Genomic DNA, 15,860 nt, shown 5'->3' with positions numbered 1-15,860 from the left:
CCGTCTCAGCCTCCCAAAGTGCTGGGATTATAGGCATGAGCCACAGGCATGACTCCCATGACACAAGAAAGTTTAGGAAGCAGTGACCTAGTCTAATGTCTGCATTTTACAAAAGGAAGCTGAGGCCCAGAGAGGTAAAGTGACTTGCCCAAGGTCACACACCTACAAAAAAATCCAGAGCCTTTCTGCTAAGAACAATAATTTTCAAACTTTCTTTTCAAGCAGAACATTTTTTTCCCTTCAAATAAAATATTACAGGAACAGAAGTTTATAACATAGATATAGGCTGGGTGCAGTGCCTCATGCCTGTAATCCCAGCACTTTGGGAGGCCAAGGCAGGCAGATCACTTGAGGTCAGGAGTTCAAGACCAGCCTGGCCAACATGGCGAAACTCTGTTTCTACTAAAAAATAAAAAAAGTAGGCTGGCATGGTGGCGTGCACCTGTAATCCCAGCTACTCAGGAGGCTGAGGCAGGAGAATCACTTGAACCCAGGAGGCAAAGGTTGCAGTGAGCCGAGATCATGCCACTGCACTCCAGCCTGGGAGTCAGGGCAAGACTCTGTCTCAAAAAAAAAAAAAAAAATTTTATATATATATATAAACAAGGCAGTTCTAATTTAAAAGGAGTTGGGAGTCTCAGATCCTCACCACTTGGGCCTCCCCTGATTTCCCCCTGCCCCAGAAGGTCCCCTAGGAGCTTCCCCTAAGCCCTAGGGTTTCTACTCTACAAAGGGTATAGAGAGGCTTAGGAGGGAAGACAGCAGAGAGATGGGAAGGAGGCTCCACAGTTAGAAGAAGAGTGAAAGGGGGTGGTGAGCATGCAGAGGCAGAGGGAGGGGAAGGGCTGGGAGAGGGAGGGCTGGGCGGGACCCATGGAGCGGATGGCATTTGGGGGAGATCATGGGAACAGCAGCACCTGCAGCTCAGGGGACTTTGAAGAAAGTGTGCCTGGACCCTGTCAGCAGGAGGTGAGTAGTTCTCAGAGGCTGCAGGTGGAGCTGAGGAGGCCTCCTCCCCTGTCAGAATGGGGCTGTGCTCCAACTCTCCCCACCAAGTTCAGGTTTGACTTAAGGGAAACACAGGGTCCTGCGAGGCGGCCTCCAGGCCTGGGGCTAGGTGGGGTACAGGAAAAAGCGACTCCAGGCCTGGAGGGAGGGCGTCCATTCCCAGCTTGATCACCAAAGGAAAACGAGGCCTGAATCCCGCAAGTTCTTTACTGCGGGCCTAAGAACACTGCACCCCTCTCCACCCCACCCGAGGGCGGGCTGCGAGTTGGAGACCCTGCAGGCCCGCGCCTGCACAGCCCTCAGCCCCGCCCGCCTGTCCAGCTGCCTCGCAATTGGCTGCACCCTCTGGGTCCGAGCCCCCGGCAGGGTAATTAACGAGGGATTAATGAGATTTCCAAAGTCAACAGAAAAATCGATGGGCCGCGGAGCCCGAGCGGCGGCTGCGCAGTCCCGCTGGGGTAGGGCGTCGCGGGCATCGGTCTCACCTGGACGGCCGATCCGCTCAGCGCCCGCAGTCGGTGGTTAGCCCGCGGCGATGCCTCTCCAGGCCTCAGGTAAGCCAGGAGCGCCGACGGAACTTTCCCAGCTTGCGCACCCCAGACACTGGCACATACTACGCCCCCAAAAGAGGGGTTCACGAGTAGGGGCTGCAGGGATTGGAACGGGAAAGCGGGGTGACTGTGGAGAGGTCAACTCCCTTTGATCCGAGGCCGGCCCCTCCACCCGCCCCCCAACCCGGGCTCCTCGCGGCTACTCGTTTCCGTGGACCCCGGGGGCACAGAGGGCCTCAGGGCGCGGCTCCTCCCAGCCGGGTCCACACAGCAGAAAGTGGGCGCGGAGGCCCGGGGTGTGGGGTTGGTTGGGGCTGTCTGGACGCCCGGTCTGGGGCACGCAGGAAGCGGCTGCCCCCGGCCCCGCAGTCCCTAAAATGGCTCTGAAGGAAATCCCGAGGTCGCCTGCACTCAGCAGCCTCCTCGGAGCCGGCCCTGCGTTCCTGGGCCAGGCGCCGGGCCCGACGGCTCCGCGGCTTTCATCACCACTCCAACCGAGACCCACAAACCAGTCCGGCGTCCCGGCCCTCCCTTGGACTGGCGTCGCGCCCAGGGGCGTGCCAGGGGGCGGCGGAGTCCTGCTTGTCAGTTCCAGGTGCCCTTGCCCTGGCCTTCTGCCCGAGACCCCAAAATGCACAGTCCTGCTCCCTGCCCAGCCCGGGACCAAATTCGCTCCTTTGAGGGCTCACTCCAGCGGCCTTTGGAGGGTTGGACTCCAGGGTGGGAGACGGGGGAGATTGTCAGGGCAAAGACCCCAGAGGGAGAGAACCTGGAACCTTGTCCCCCAGTGTCCCCTCCAGGCCTCCAGTCTGAATAAAATCCACTCTTGAAATTCACCAGTAGTCCTGACCCTTCCCAGCTCTCCAGGACCTTAAAAGAATGGGAAGGAAATGCAGAGATAGCCAACACTGAGCTTTCCAGGTGCCAGGCATTACCGGAATTACTCTCTACCCGTGCTTCTTGCATGTATTAAATCATGTCGTTCTGACAAAGCCCCTATTCGGCATTAATCCCCCTTTTTTTTTTTTTTTTTTTTTTTTTTTGAGACAGGGTCTAACTCTGTCCCTCAGGCTGGAGTTCAGTGTCGCGACCACAGCTCACTGCAGCCTCAGCCTCCCAGGCTGAAGCAATCCTTCCACATCAGCCTCCCGAGTAGCTGGGACTACAGGTGCATGCCATTACACCTGGCTAATTGTTTGGTATTTTTTGTAGAGACAGGGTTTTGCCATGTTCCCCAGGCTGGTCTCCAACTCCTGGGCTCCAGGGATCCGCTCACCTCAGCCTCCCAAAGTGCTGGAATTACAGGCGTGAGCCACTGCAGCCAGCCTCGTTCCGGAAGTCTTTATTGAGCATCTACTTCGCACCAGCTACTATTCCATAGTTGTGTATCCGTTTTGCAGATGACAACACTGAGGCACAGAGTCTAAGTAGCTCTCTGTAGTAGTCTCAGTAGTCTAAGATGACAGAGGTAATAACTGCTGGAATCTGAGCTCTTGATCATTAATCTACCCTGCTTGGGGGCTGGAGGAGAGGGTGCGGGTTTTGAGGAAGGTGAAGTAGAGCAGTTAGAGTTGGGAGATATGGAGCAGGGAGGCATCCCGGTGAGCCCCAGCCTTGCTCAACTAGGGTGGGGGAGCTTAGGAGAGAAAGATAGAGACCATCTGGAGTCTCCTCCCCAGCCAGCCTGGAAACAGTTCAATGGGAAGGGTCTCTGGTGCTGAAAATTCCCCAAAAGATGCCAGAGTCAGTGGGCAAACACTGGGTGAATGTCACATCTGCACTAGGTTTGGGGGGTCCAAGTTAAGCAGGACCTGGTCTCTGTCCTGGAGGAGTTCCAGGCCTTAATGGGAGCCAGCCACACCCACAGCACACCAAACAGGGCACACCTACTCTCAATAGAGGGGAGTGGCCCCAGCAAAGTAGCACCAGAAGGCTTAGGCAGAGAGGAAGGCCTTCCAGGTGGGTGGGGAGGATGAGCAAGTGGCGGGAGGCAGGGGGGGCAGAAAGAAGAGCAGTGTTCAGAAGGGATGGCAGGAGGCACGAGACCATGGGAGAAATGCAGAGCTCTCTACCTGGGCCTGGGTGGGTGTGGGAGGCACGTGCCTTGAGTACGGCAGGGGAAGTGGGAGAGGGAGGAGACAGAACTTGGGCAAGGATGACAGAGTGGACCGGAAAAGGACAGAAAATCATTTATAGAATCTTGAAAAGAGGCTCAAGTTTTAGTGCTCCATCTGCCCCAGAAGAGAACAGCAAAAGGTATAAATACGGAGCAGGTGGAGAATGGGAGAATATGACAAGGGGAGAATGGGAGCTCGGAGAGGTTGCATTTTCAAGCCAGATATGGTGAGGATCTTCTGGTGCTGCACAGAGGGCACATCTGGAGCTCCTGAAGCCCGGGGTCTCAAGGGAGAGACAGAGCAAAACGCAGCTAATGGAAGCAGAGGATGATGGGTGGTCAGCGTGGGGTGAGGTGGGAGTGCTGACGAGGGAAGGCCACAGAGAGGAGGGGGGGTCTCTGCCGAGTCCTGAAGGACAAGCTAGAATTCCCTAAGGGGCAAAAGGGGTAGGGATTAAAGGCAAAGGATAGGGGGTGGGCAAAGACTGGGGCATTCCAGGAAGTGTGGCAAGATGGTGTAGCCCAAGGAGAGGGCAGTAGGGTCTGCAGACAATGCTAGAGGGGTAAGTTGGAGCCAGACCAGGAAGCAGCAGCAGCGACCCTGCCTTGGATAGAGAACCTGGAACCTTGTCCAGGCCCATGCTAATCATACACCTCTCATTTTGAGAGGCCATGCAGGCTGTGTCAGTAGTTTGGACTTTATACTGAGGGCAATTAGTTGCCTTTGCAGGACTTTCAGTAGGGGAGAGGCACTCTGGGCGAGGAGACCAGTCCAAGAGAGCGAGGAAGGGAGCCCACACTAGGTAGTGGTTGAAGTCAAGAAAACTTGGCCGGGCGCGGTGGCTCACGCTTGTAATCCCAGCACTTTGGGAGGCCGAGGCGGGCGGATCACGAGGTCAGGAGATCGAGACCACGGTGAAACCCCGTCTCTACTAAAAATACAAAAAATTAGCCGGGCGTGGTGGCGGGTGCCTGTAGTCCCAGCTACTCGGAGAGGCTGAGGCAGGAGAATGGCGTGAACCTGGGAGGCGGAGCTTGCAGTGAGCCGAGATTGCGCCACTGCACTCCAGCCTGGGCGACAGAGCAAGACTCCGTCTCAAAAAAAAAAAAAAAAAAAAGAGAAAACTCCGGGCCAGGCATGGTGGCTCACACCCGTAATCCCAGCACTTTGGGAACCTGAGACAGGAGGATCACTCGAGGCGAGGAGTTCAACACCAGCTTAGGCAACATAATGCAACCCTGTCTCTGCAAAAAAAAATTAAAATTAGCCAAGGGTAGTGGCACATGTCTGTAGTCCCAACTACTCATGAAGCTGAATTGGGAGGATCACTTGAGCCCAGGAGTTCAAGGTTGCAGTGAGCTATGATGGTGCCACCGCACTCCAGGCTGGGTGACAGAGCGAGACCCTAGCTCTAAAAATAAATAAATAAAAATCTAAGAGCAACTTGTGAGCTGGAATGAACAAGCTTGGGGCCTACGAGAATGTAAGGGATGAGGGGAGAGGCAAAAACGACACCCAGTTCTCTGCTAGGAGGTGTGGAGATGGAGATGTCACTCTGAGATTGTGACATTGGGAAGCAAGAGAATAGGAGCAGTGAGCACCTAGAACCCTGAGCCCAGAGTACGAGGGCAGTGACAGGACCAAGGAAGAGCCTGGGAAGAACAGGGCGTCTCTAGGGAGCCTTCTGGGTCAGCTCAGCCTCCCCACCAGGAGAGCACCCAGAAGCAGCGGAACCATCCCCACCCTCAACAGCACTTCAGTCCCACCAGGACGAAGGAGTGTCCAGTGGGGAGAGTATGCTGGACTCAGAGCTGCAGGCATTGGATGGCCCAAAATCTGATCTAAGCAAGTGGTGACGAAGTGGTTGGCCTGTGTGAATGCTTGGGAGAGGTGAGGAAATGGCAGGAGACATTCAGGAAAAGAGGAGGGTAAAGATCGTGCTTCCTACGTTATGCCAGGCACTCGTGGGACTTCCGGGAATAGGGGGAGGGGCACAGAAATGGAAGTGAGTTCCTTCAAAGTCAAGGGCACGGCAGCGGTGCTGATCCGGGCCTGTCCCAGCTCTCAGCAGACATTGTAAATCAACCCCAGAAACTTTCCCCTAAACCTTTAATGTACTTTAAAATTATTTTATTTATTTATTTATGTTTAAATGCAGGGTCTTGCTCTGTCACTCAGCTTGGAGTGCAGTGGCCCAATCATAGTTCACTGTAACCTTGATTTCTGGGTTTCAAGCCATCCTCCTGCCGCGGCCTCCTGAATAGTCAGGACTATAGGCATAAACCATCATACCTGGCTAATACATATATTACACACACACACACACACACACACACACACACACATATATATTTTTTGTAGAGACGGTGTCTTCCTATGTTGGCCAGGCTGGTCTTGAATGCCTGGGCTCAAGTAGTCCTCCCACCTGAGCCTCCCAAAGTGCTGAAACTACAGGCATCAGCCACCATGCTCAGCCTAAAATTACTTTTAATTACATAAGTACTGTGCTAATTTTTTAAAAAAACTAGAACAGTAAAGCTAAAAAGTCTGCTACTCCCAATCCCAGTACTCTCATCCCAGAAAATGCCTATTGTGAAATTGATGGATATAATCTAGACCAGCAGTCCCCAGTCCCCAGGCTGCGGACCAGTACCGGCCCATGGCCTGTTAGGAACCAGGCCGCATAGCAGGAGGGAGCATGACAGCCTGAGCTCCACCTCCTATCAGATCAGCAGTGGCAATAGATTCTCACAGGAGCACAAACCCTATCATGAACTGCACATGCAAGGGATCTAGGAACCCCAAGATCTAATACCCAATGATCTGAAGCGGAACAGTTTCATCCCGAAACCATCCCTCCACCCTCCATCCATGGAAAAATTGTCTTCCACGAAACTGGTCCCTGGTGCCAAAAAAGTTGGCGAGGGGACTGCTGGTCTAGACCTTTTAAAAGTAACCATATAGGTACTTGTAAGTTCCCATAATACAGTATTGTTTCAGATCACACCATTCTTCCCTACCAAGCCCAGACACAGCCTCAGGATGCTTCTCTACAAAACATTTTAGGCAATCATTTCCCAACCAATCAGGGTCAGAATAAGAGAGGCCACCAACTTGCCCTCCCTGGTGTCAGAAGTGAAAGTCCTACCAGAAGGCGGAAAGACACCGCCGCCTTTTCATGGCAAAAAGTCACAGCCCTGGAAACTGACCAGGCACTAGGCAGATGCTGACTTTAGGATGAGGCACAAGTCGGGAAGTGGGGTTGAGAGGGAGGACGTGATCCTCACACCAGTCAAACTAATTCCCCGTGTTTATGTGCAGCACAGGAGGTTTCCGTAGGGTCTCCTGGTCTGTTTGAACCTCCTCAGGTCCCGTAAGGTAGATGGGGCAGCTGCTATTAGTTCCAATGTCCCAATCAGAGAGGCCACATAGCTGACCCTGGGTCACACAGAGGTTAGGGGCAGGGTGGACTTGAACCCAGGACAGCCTGGCAGTTAACCCAGGACCCTTTCTCCATCTCCAGCCCCTGCGGAGTCTACACCCATGCCTTCTCCAGAAGCACAGGAGACTGAAGCAGCCCCAGAGAAGGAGAACCAAGTGGATGTGGGGGCCGAGGAGACAGCGGCCGCCACCCGGCCCCGGCAGAAGTCCTGGCTGGTGAGGCATTTCTCCCTGCTGCTGCGGCGGGACCGACAGGCCCAGAAGGCCGGGCAACTCTTCTCGGGGCTCCTGGCCCTGAATGTGGTGTTCCTGGGTGGGGCCTTCATCTGCAGCATGATCTTCAACAAGGTGGCCGTCACTCTGGGTGACGTGTGGATCCTGCTGGCCACGCTGAAGGTCCTCTCCCTGCTCTGGCTTCTCTACTATGTGGCAAGCACCACCCGCCGACCACACGCCGTGCTCTACCAAGATCCCCACGCGGGGCCCCTCTGGGTGCGGGGTGAGTGTCAAGGTGCTGGGGGGCTGGGCAGGGGTGGGGAGGGAGAGCCGGTTCCGGGCAGGTGCCAACGCCCGCCCGCACTTCCGGCCAGGTTCCCTAGTGCTCTTTGGCAGCTGCACCTTCTGCCTCAACATCTTCCGAGTGGGCTACGATGTGAGCCACATCCGCTGCAAGTCACAGCTGGACCTTGTCTTCCCTGTCATCGAGATGGTCTTCATCGGCGTCCAGGTGACAGGCTTCTCCCGTCCCCACACCACCGAGGACATACCCTATCTACCCACGCCGTGCACACACCTCCCACTCCCTATACCTAGGAATAGCCACACAGGCAAATACCTAATGTCCCAGGGTCTTTGCACACACACCACGCCCCTCACACAAGCGTCCACGTCCACACATACCCAAGGGTTCCTGCATCAACACACACACCGTGTCACCAAATGTAGACAATTAGAAGTCCAGCTGCCTATGCGTATGTAGGCAGATCCCTGGATATACACTCCCTACATGCACAAACCTTCTCTTAAGAATACAATCTCGGCAGGGTGCAGTGGCTCACGCCTGTAATCCCAGCACTTTGGGAGGCCGAGGCAGGCAGATCACCTGACATCAGGAGTTTGAGACCAGCCTGGTCAACATGGTGAAACCCTGTCTGTACTAAAAATACAAAAATTAGCCGGGTGTGGTGGCGCACGCCTGTAGTCCCAGCTACTCAGGAGGCTGAGGCAGGAGAATGGTGTGAACCCAGGAGGCGGAGCTTGCAGTGAGCCGAGATCGCGCCACTGCACTCCAGCCTGGGCGACAGAGTGAGACTCCGAAAAAAAAAAAAAAAGAAAAGAATACAATCTCCAACTTCCTCTTAGGTTTCTCTTGTCACCAGGCATTGTGTTGCGTGCTTCGTTCCCACTGTCTTATTTCCCCCAACGAGAAGGCATTTCCCCAAAGGGTGGGCTTTTTGGTCCCTTTTCTCAGCTGAGGCAACTAAGGCTCAGAGATGGTTTGCCACTGACTCAATACCACACAGCAAGAAGCAGTAGAGCCAAGATTCCGACCCAGTCTTTCTCCCTGTGTCTTTCACTGTAAATACACACATGCGCCCCAGGAACTCACACGGCGGTCCCACCACCTCCACCAGCCCCTGGGCTCAAGGCCCTGTCTCTTTCAGACCTGGGTGCTCTGGAAACACTGCAAAGACTGTGTTCAGGTCCAGACCAACTTCACTAGGTAAGACTTCTCTCCCTCCCAAACCCTCTGGCCTCTCTGTCCTCCCCACCACTTCCCCGGTCAGGGTGGCCCTGGGGCTATAGGTTAGTCTGGGATGTGTCCTAGGTGGCCCCAGGGCTGCCTCTTGTGTCCTAGTGCCAGCGTGACACTAGGGAGTGAGTGGTTGGGAGTGAGTGGTTGCCCCACCAACAGCGGATGGTGAGAGTTTGGTGCCTGGGGAGCCGGCCAGGGTGTGTGAGAAGAGTGTGGCACTTCCCCCAGGTGTGGCCTGATGCTGACCCTGGCCACAAACCTGCTGCTGTGGGTTCTGGCCGTTACCAATGACTCCATGCACCGAGAGATCGAAGCTGAGCTTGGCGTCCTCATGGAAAAATCCACAGGTATGGAAAGGAGACCAGGTCTTCCTTGCCCTGAAACACACACACACACACACACACACACACACGCACACGCTACACTCTCTGAAACAGATGAGGCTCAGTAGGTCTATAGAGTTGGGAGCAAACTCTAGAGGCTAGATTAGGAATCAACAGAAAACTGAAGTTTGCCAGTGGTCCTCATGCCACCCCATCAGGTGCTGACGCCCTGCACCCAACTCCAGGTGTCCAGCCAGCCATCAGCAAGCCAGCCACTGATCCTGGCCCAGCTAGCCACTAAGTCCTTCAGGTATGCACCCCACCCATGCTATTTGCATTTTACTTGCAAGCAACTCAACAGCCTCCAGGGCTGAAAGGAATATCTTCCTAGTACAATTTTAGGTGCCTGGCCTTATCAATCAGGTAGGACGGAAGATTTCTGGGCAGAAAAAAACTCCCAAGATTGTCCCACATGCCTCACCTCCTATCCTAGAGGCTGCATCCCATACCCTACATGGGAACACTGCTCTGTGGGATTGAGCCACACCTGTATGTACATGCCCCACCCCACCCCAGGTGGCATCACCATCACACCCTGCAGCCCAGCCCTCCCAGCACATCCACACATTCACATACCCGCTGCATCAGTCACGACACTCCTGTGTACTGTGAGCATTCTATATACTCTGCTTGCGTTTCTCAGAAAAGCTGTGCAAAGAGAGAATTTTTGCCAAGTGACATCATGGATTTTGATATTATAAAATAATTCAAGGCTGGGCACAGTGGCTCACGCCTATAATCCCAGCACTCTGGGAGGCCGAGGCAGGCAGATCACCTGAGGTCAGGAGTTTGAAACCAGCCTAGCGAACATGGCGAAACCCCGTCTCTACTAAAAATACAAAAATTACCCAGGCATGGTTGTGGGTGCCTGTAATCCCAGCTACTCGGGAGGCTGAGGCATGAGAATCACTTGAACCCGGGAAGCAGAGGTTGCAGTGAGCTGAGATCGCGCCATTGCACTCCAGCCTGTGTGACAAGAGTGAAACTGTCATAAAATAAAATAAAATAAGATTCAAGCATTACAAATGAGTAGAAGAACAAGACATACCCATCACCTAGGCATAATAATTATTAACATTTGGCCATATTTATATTTTTTTAATTTTTGCTGAAGTACTTAAATTACAGAAATCATGACATTATATCTCAAAATATTTCAGTATGCATCTTTTTTTCTTTTTTCTTTCTTTTTTTTTCTTTTTGAGACAGGGTCTCGCTCTGTCACCCAGGCTGGAGTGCAGTAGTGCAATCATAGCTCACTACGGTTTCAAACTTCTGGGCTCAAGCGATCCTCCCACCTCAGCCTCCTGAGTAGCTGGGACTACAGGCACATGCCAGCACACCCAGCTGATTTTTAAAATTTTTGTAGAGATGGAGTCTCACAAAAAAATTTCTGAGCCCAGACTCGTCTCAAACTACTGGGTTCAAGTGATCCTCCCTCCTCAGCCTCCCGAAGTGCTGGGATTATAGGCATGAGCCACCATGCCGGACCCAGTGTGCATCTCTTTAAAAAGAGATGTATTCCCCCACATGACCACAATGCTAATACAATTGTTAACAAAATCCTTTAACTTCATTCCGTCCTCTAAATCAATCTATATCCCACTTTCTCCAGTTAGCCCCAGAAATGTCTTTTACAGATGGTTTGTTCAAACATGCAATGCATTTGGTTAAGTCTAAATTGGTGTTTTCCCACTGACCTTGAGACTTGTCAGGTTGCTTCCTCCTGGCAGTGTTTAACTCGCATCCCTCTCCCCTACTTTTCCTTGGAATGGGAAGTATGGACAAAATCTTGATTAGATTCAGGTTAGATATTTTCGGCCCCAGCTTCTTCCAGGTGATGCTGTGTGCTCTGAAGGACAGCGATGGCAAGGTACTAATGACTGATGACCTGACACTGAGTGCTGCTAAGGCCGATCGCTGGGTTCCGCTGTCACAGCCACGGGTTTTCCCTTGAGCCCAGGAAGTAATCTGTGGAGGTGACATTTGGCACCAGAGACATCATGTGAGGGTTTTGGGGGTTTTGGTTTTTCGTTTATTTGAGACACAGTCTCACTCTGTCACCCAGAGTGGAATGCAGTCGTGGGAACACAGCTCACTGCAGCCTCAACCTCCTAGGCTCAAGTGATCCTCCCACCTCAGCCTCCCAAATAGCTGGGACTACAGGCATGTGCCACCTGGCTAATTTTTGTTTGTTTGTTTGTTTGTTTGTTTTTGTTTTTTGCTTTTTGTTTTTGAGATGGAGTTTCGCTCTGTCACCCAGGCTGGAGTGCAATGGCACAATCTTGGCTCACTGCAACCTCCGCCTCCCGGGCTCAAGCCATTCTTCTGCCTCAGCCTCCCGAGTAGCTGGGATTACAGGCACGTGCCACCATACCCAGCTAATTTTTGTATTTTTAGGAGAGACAGGGTTTCACCATGTTGCCCAGGCTAGTCTTGAACTCCTGACCTCAGGTGATCCACCTGCCTCAGCCTCCCAAAGTGTTGGGATTACAGGCGTGAGCCACTGCACCTGGCCATGTTTTTTATGAGACGAGGTCTCACCATCTTACCCAAGTCGATCTTGAACTCCTGAGTGCTGGGATTGGCTTCTCAAAGTGCTGGGATTACAGGCATGAGCCACTGTGCCTGGCTGGCATCATGTTTTTAATGCTTTGCATAAGCTTGGCATCTGAAGTCTTCAATTCCTTTGAAAAAGAATGACCATTCTGTGAGATTTGTGATTTCTTTGCCTGTGCCTCAGTTTCCACATCTGTAAAATGAGCGGCTGGGTCTTTTTCAGCTCTGGTGTATTCCAGGGAATGGGAGGTATCTGTGTAGCCAGTTTCCTCAGAGCAGGGCCTGCCTGAATGTCTGTCCCTCCCACCCTGCCCCCTCCCAGGCAATGAGACCAACACCTGTCTGTGCCTCAATGCCACCGCGTGTGAAGCTTTCCGGAGGGGCTTCCTGATGCTCTACCCCTTCAGCACTGAGTACTGCCTCATCTGCTGTTCTGTGCTGTTTGTCATGTGGAAGAACGTGGGCCGCCGCGTGGCACCCCACATAGGTGCCCACCCTGGCACCACAGCCTTCCACCTGCACGGGGCCATCTTCGGGCCACTGCTGGGCCTGCTGGTGCTGTTGGCAGGTGTGTGCGTCTTTGTGCTCTTCCAAATCGAGGCCAGTGGCCCTGCCATTGCTTGCCACTACTTCACCCTGTACTATGCCTTCTACGTGGCTGTGCTGCCCACCATGAGTCTGGCGTGCCTGGCGGGCACAGCCATACACGGGCTGGAGGAGCGAGAGCTGGACAGAGTCAAGAACCCTACCCGCAGCCTGGATGTGGTGCTGCTGATGGGTGCTGCACTGGGCCAGATGGGCATCGCCTATTTCTCCATCGTGGCCATTGTGGCCAAGCGCCCACATGAGCTGCTCAACCGCCTCATCCTGGCCTACTCGCTGCTGCTCATCCTGCAGCACATCGCTCAGAACCTCTTCATCATCGAGGGCCTGCACCGGTGCCCACTCTGGGAGGCAGTTCCCGAGGGCCTGGCAGGAAAGCAGGAAGCTGAACCTCCCCGCAGAGGCTCCCTGCTAGAGCTGGGCCAGGGCCTGCAGCGGGCCTCACTGGCCTACATCCACTCCTACAGCCACCTCAACTGGAAGCGGCGGGCACTCAAGGAGATCTCACTCTTCCTCATCATCTGCAATGTCACAGTAAGTGGCTGGGCTAAGGGGCCTGGGGGGTAGAGGTGGCCAGGCAGACCCAGAAAGCCTCACTCAGGAAGGGATGGATCAAGGACACATCTTTTTTCATCTAGCTTGATGCTGCTTAAGAGTGTCCCCCCCAGTTCCCTACAGGGTGCCTGGCATGAATGAATGTGCCAAGCACTTGGCTAAGCGCTCTTCACAAACAAAGATGTAAGACTTCCGCTCTCCAGAAACTTCCTGTCTAGTTGGGAAGACACCACTGAATTCATCATCCCTGGATTCAGTCAAAGGAAGAGATCAGGAAGTGCCTGATTTTCTAAGACACTCCTAGTGGAAGGTGTTGATAATGGTTGCCCAGCTTCTGGTGGAAGTCCCAGGTACGATTTTCTAAGACACTCCTAGTGGAAGGTGTTGATAATGGTTGCCCAGCTTCTGGTGGAAGTCCCAGGTACGATTTTCTAAGACACTCCTAGTGGAAGGTGTTGATAATGGTTGCCCAGCTTCTGGTGGAAGTCCCAGGTACACCTTTCCATGCAATATCTCTATACTTTACATTGAATCATCACAGTAACTCCATGCAACAGACACTATTGCTGTCCCTTTTCACAGAGGAGGAAACTAAGGCTTAGGTTATTGGACCTGCCCAAGTACCCACAGCCTGTAAGTGGCAGGGCTGGGACAACTCAGGGTTGTTTGACTCCAAGCACTCAATGCACTGAAAACATACCCCAGAAATGAAACCTCCATTCCAGGCAGAGAATAAATTGGCTCTAAAGTGCATTAGGAGCTCAGCAAAGGAACTGTGGGCCTGCGTAGCCAAGGAAGGCTTCGTGAAGGTTTGATCTGAGCCTTGAGGAATGGGTAGAATTTGGACAGGAAGGTAGAAGGGGGCAGGGGGTCATAACTAGCAGAAATGACAGGGCACAGTGGCTCACACCTGTAATCCCAGCACTTTGGGAGGCTGATGGAGGAGGATCCCTTGAGCCCAGGAGTTTAAGACCAACCTGGGCAAAACAGGGAGACCCTGTCTCTACAAAAAAAAAAATTTAAATTAGTCTGGGCATGGTGGCTCATGCCTGTAAGCCCAGCACTTTGGGAGGCTGAGGTGAGTGGATCACTTGAGGCCAGGAGTTGGAGACCAGCCTGGGCAACATGGTAAACCCCATCTGTACTAAAAATACAAAAATTAGCCAGGCATGGTGGTGCACACCTGTAATTCCAGCTACTCAGGAGGCTGAGGCACGAGAATTGCTCGAACCCAAGAGGCAGAGGTTGCAGTGAGCCGAGATCGTGCCACTGCACTCCAGCCTGGGTGACAGAGTGAGACTCTGTCTCTTAAAAAATAGTAATAACAAAAATAAAAATTAGCCAGGCATGATGGTGCATGCCTGTAGTCCCAGCTACTTGGGAGGCTGAGGTGGGAGGATCACTTGAGCCCGGGAGGTTGAGGCTGCAGTGAGCTGTGATCCTGCCACTGCACTCCAGCCTGAGTGACAGAGTGAGATCTGTCTCAAAAAAATAAATAATAAAAATAAAAAGTAGCTAGCCGAGTAGTGAAGCCCGAGCTCAGGGTACAGGGTGGGGGTGCCCAGCTTGACAGAGCAGGTGGCGTGCTGAGAATTCCTGCTTCTCCCCACACGTGGCGGCAGCCTGGGGTCTCCTGACCCATCTGAAGTTCAGGCTGGCCACAGGCAAGCTCACGGAGATGGCTGGGGATGGCTAAGGCCTTCTGCACTACGGCGCGACAGATCTGGGGGAAAGAAGAGCTCATGCTGAAAGCCCAAGGGTTAGAAGAAGATTGAGTGGGAGGTGGGGGTGGCACTGGAGGGGCTGCAGGTTTGGGGGCTGCCTCCCCTGAACTGAGTGCCTTGGGACACAGGAGAGCCCTCCCCTAACTCAGCACATCCTCTCCCCCAGCTGTGGATGATGCCTGCATTTGGCATACACCCAGAGTTTGAGAACGGGCTAGAAAAGGATTTCTACGGCTACCAGATATGGTTCGCCATCGTCAACTTCGGCCTGCCTCTGGGGGTCTTCTACCGCATGCACTCTGTGGGAGGCCTGGTGGAGGTCTACCTGGGGGCCTGAGGCTCCCCACCCCCAGCAGAACCTCCAAGTGCCAAGGCGGGGAAGATGGCAGCCGAGACTCTGAGCAGATGCCTCATTCTGAGGTGCGGAGACCAGCCTGAGGCTCCCAAGGCCTCCTGCTCCCCAGAGCCTCACTGAAGGGGAGGGCACTGCCTAGAGCCAGAGGCCAAGGGCAGGGGCCTGGACACTGAGCTTCTGATGCCCATGGCCAGGCCTGGGCACATGCCCGCCCCCTGCCTTCCCACCACAATCCGCAAGCCAAGGGTGCACCCCAGGAGACTGGCAGGGGCCCCCTCCCGGCTACTCTCTGGGAGAGTCAGACCTACATGACCGAGTCTGGGGAGCTTGGCGAGGGGCGCCCCTCTCCAGCCAGGCCTCAGGGGTCTGCCCGCTCTGCTGCGAGAAGAGCACCTGGTCCAAGTGTGGCTCTGGACATCCTCAGAGCTCCGAGCTGGGAGGCCAGCTCCTTTCCCCACACACCTGTCTCCTAATGAGCTCATTCATTAGCTGCCAGGCAGGGTTCAACAGCTCTCTCCTGCAGCATAAACCCTATTTGTTTGATCGATTGCATTCAGGCTCATGGCATTTGTTCCCAGGGACAGAACTGCTCCTCCGGACATGGTGGGAAGGAATGATTCTTTGGAGAAGGGCTGTGGGGCTGGGACAGTCATGCTTCTGGGCCAGGAGGGGTCTAACCCAGTTCTTCCTTGGTCTGATCCAGGGGAAGAGGTGGGAGAGACAAGTCCGGGCTCGTGTCTCTCCACCCCCACCCCTCCCCAGCACACCCTCTCTCTAGGACAGAGCCCCCGGTGACATTCTGCAGCTG

At 53.8% G+C, this 15,860-nt stretch overlaps 1 protein-coding gene across 2 annotated transcripts; it reads left to right on the top strand.

Annotated features, from left to right (window-relative positions):
* Positions 1-1,423: 1,423 nt before the first annotated feature.
* On the top strand, positions 1,424-15,603 carry OTOP3 (otopetrin 3). 2 transcript variants are annotated; one of them, XM_032177137.1, is made up of 7 exons: positions 1,424-1,529; positions 7,233-7,616; positions 7,708-7,844; positions 8,782-8,840; positions 9,102-9,220; positions 12,138-12,952; positions 14,864-15,603. In XM_032177137.1, the coding sequence occupies exons 1-7, from the start codon at positions 1,424-1,426 to the stop codon at positions 15,032-15,034; spliced, it is 1,791 nt and encodes a 596-aa protein (XP_032033028.1). In that variant the 3' UTR covers positions 15,035-15,603. The 2 variants fall into 2 exon arrangements, with proteins under 2 accessions (XP_032033028.1, XP_032033029.1); XM_032177138.2 differs by having other exon boundaries at positions 1,520-1,562; positions 7,200-7,616.
* The last annotated feature ends 257 nt before the right edge of the window (positions 15,604-15,860 follow it).

Source organism: Hylobates moloch, unplaced genomic scaffold (genome assembly GCF_009828535.3).
Source record: "Hylobates moloch isolate HMO894 unplaced genomic scaffold, HMol_V3 SCAFFOLD_15, whole genome shotgun sequence".
Classification (NCBI taxonomy): Eukaryota; Metazoa; Chordata; class Mammalia; order Primates; family Hylobatidae; genus Hylobates; species Hylobates moloch.
This window is presented reverse-complemented; position numbering and strand designations above follow the sequence as displayed.

Coding starts and splice junctions, on each gene's coding strand:
- OTOP3 (XM_032177137.1), top strand. CDS start 1,424: ATGGGCCGCGGAGCCCGAGCGGCGGCTGCGCAGTCCCGCTGGGGTAGG. Junction 1,530..7,232: donor CTCAGCGCCCGCAGTCGGTG/GTTAGCCCGCGG, acceptor TGCCTTCTCCAG/AAGCACAGGAGACTGAAGCA. Junction 12,953..14,863: donor TCATCATCTGCAATGTCACA/GTAAGTGGCTGG, acceptor CCTCTCCCCCAG/CTGTGGATGATGCCTGCATT.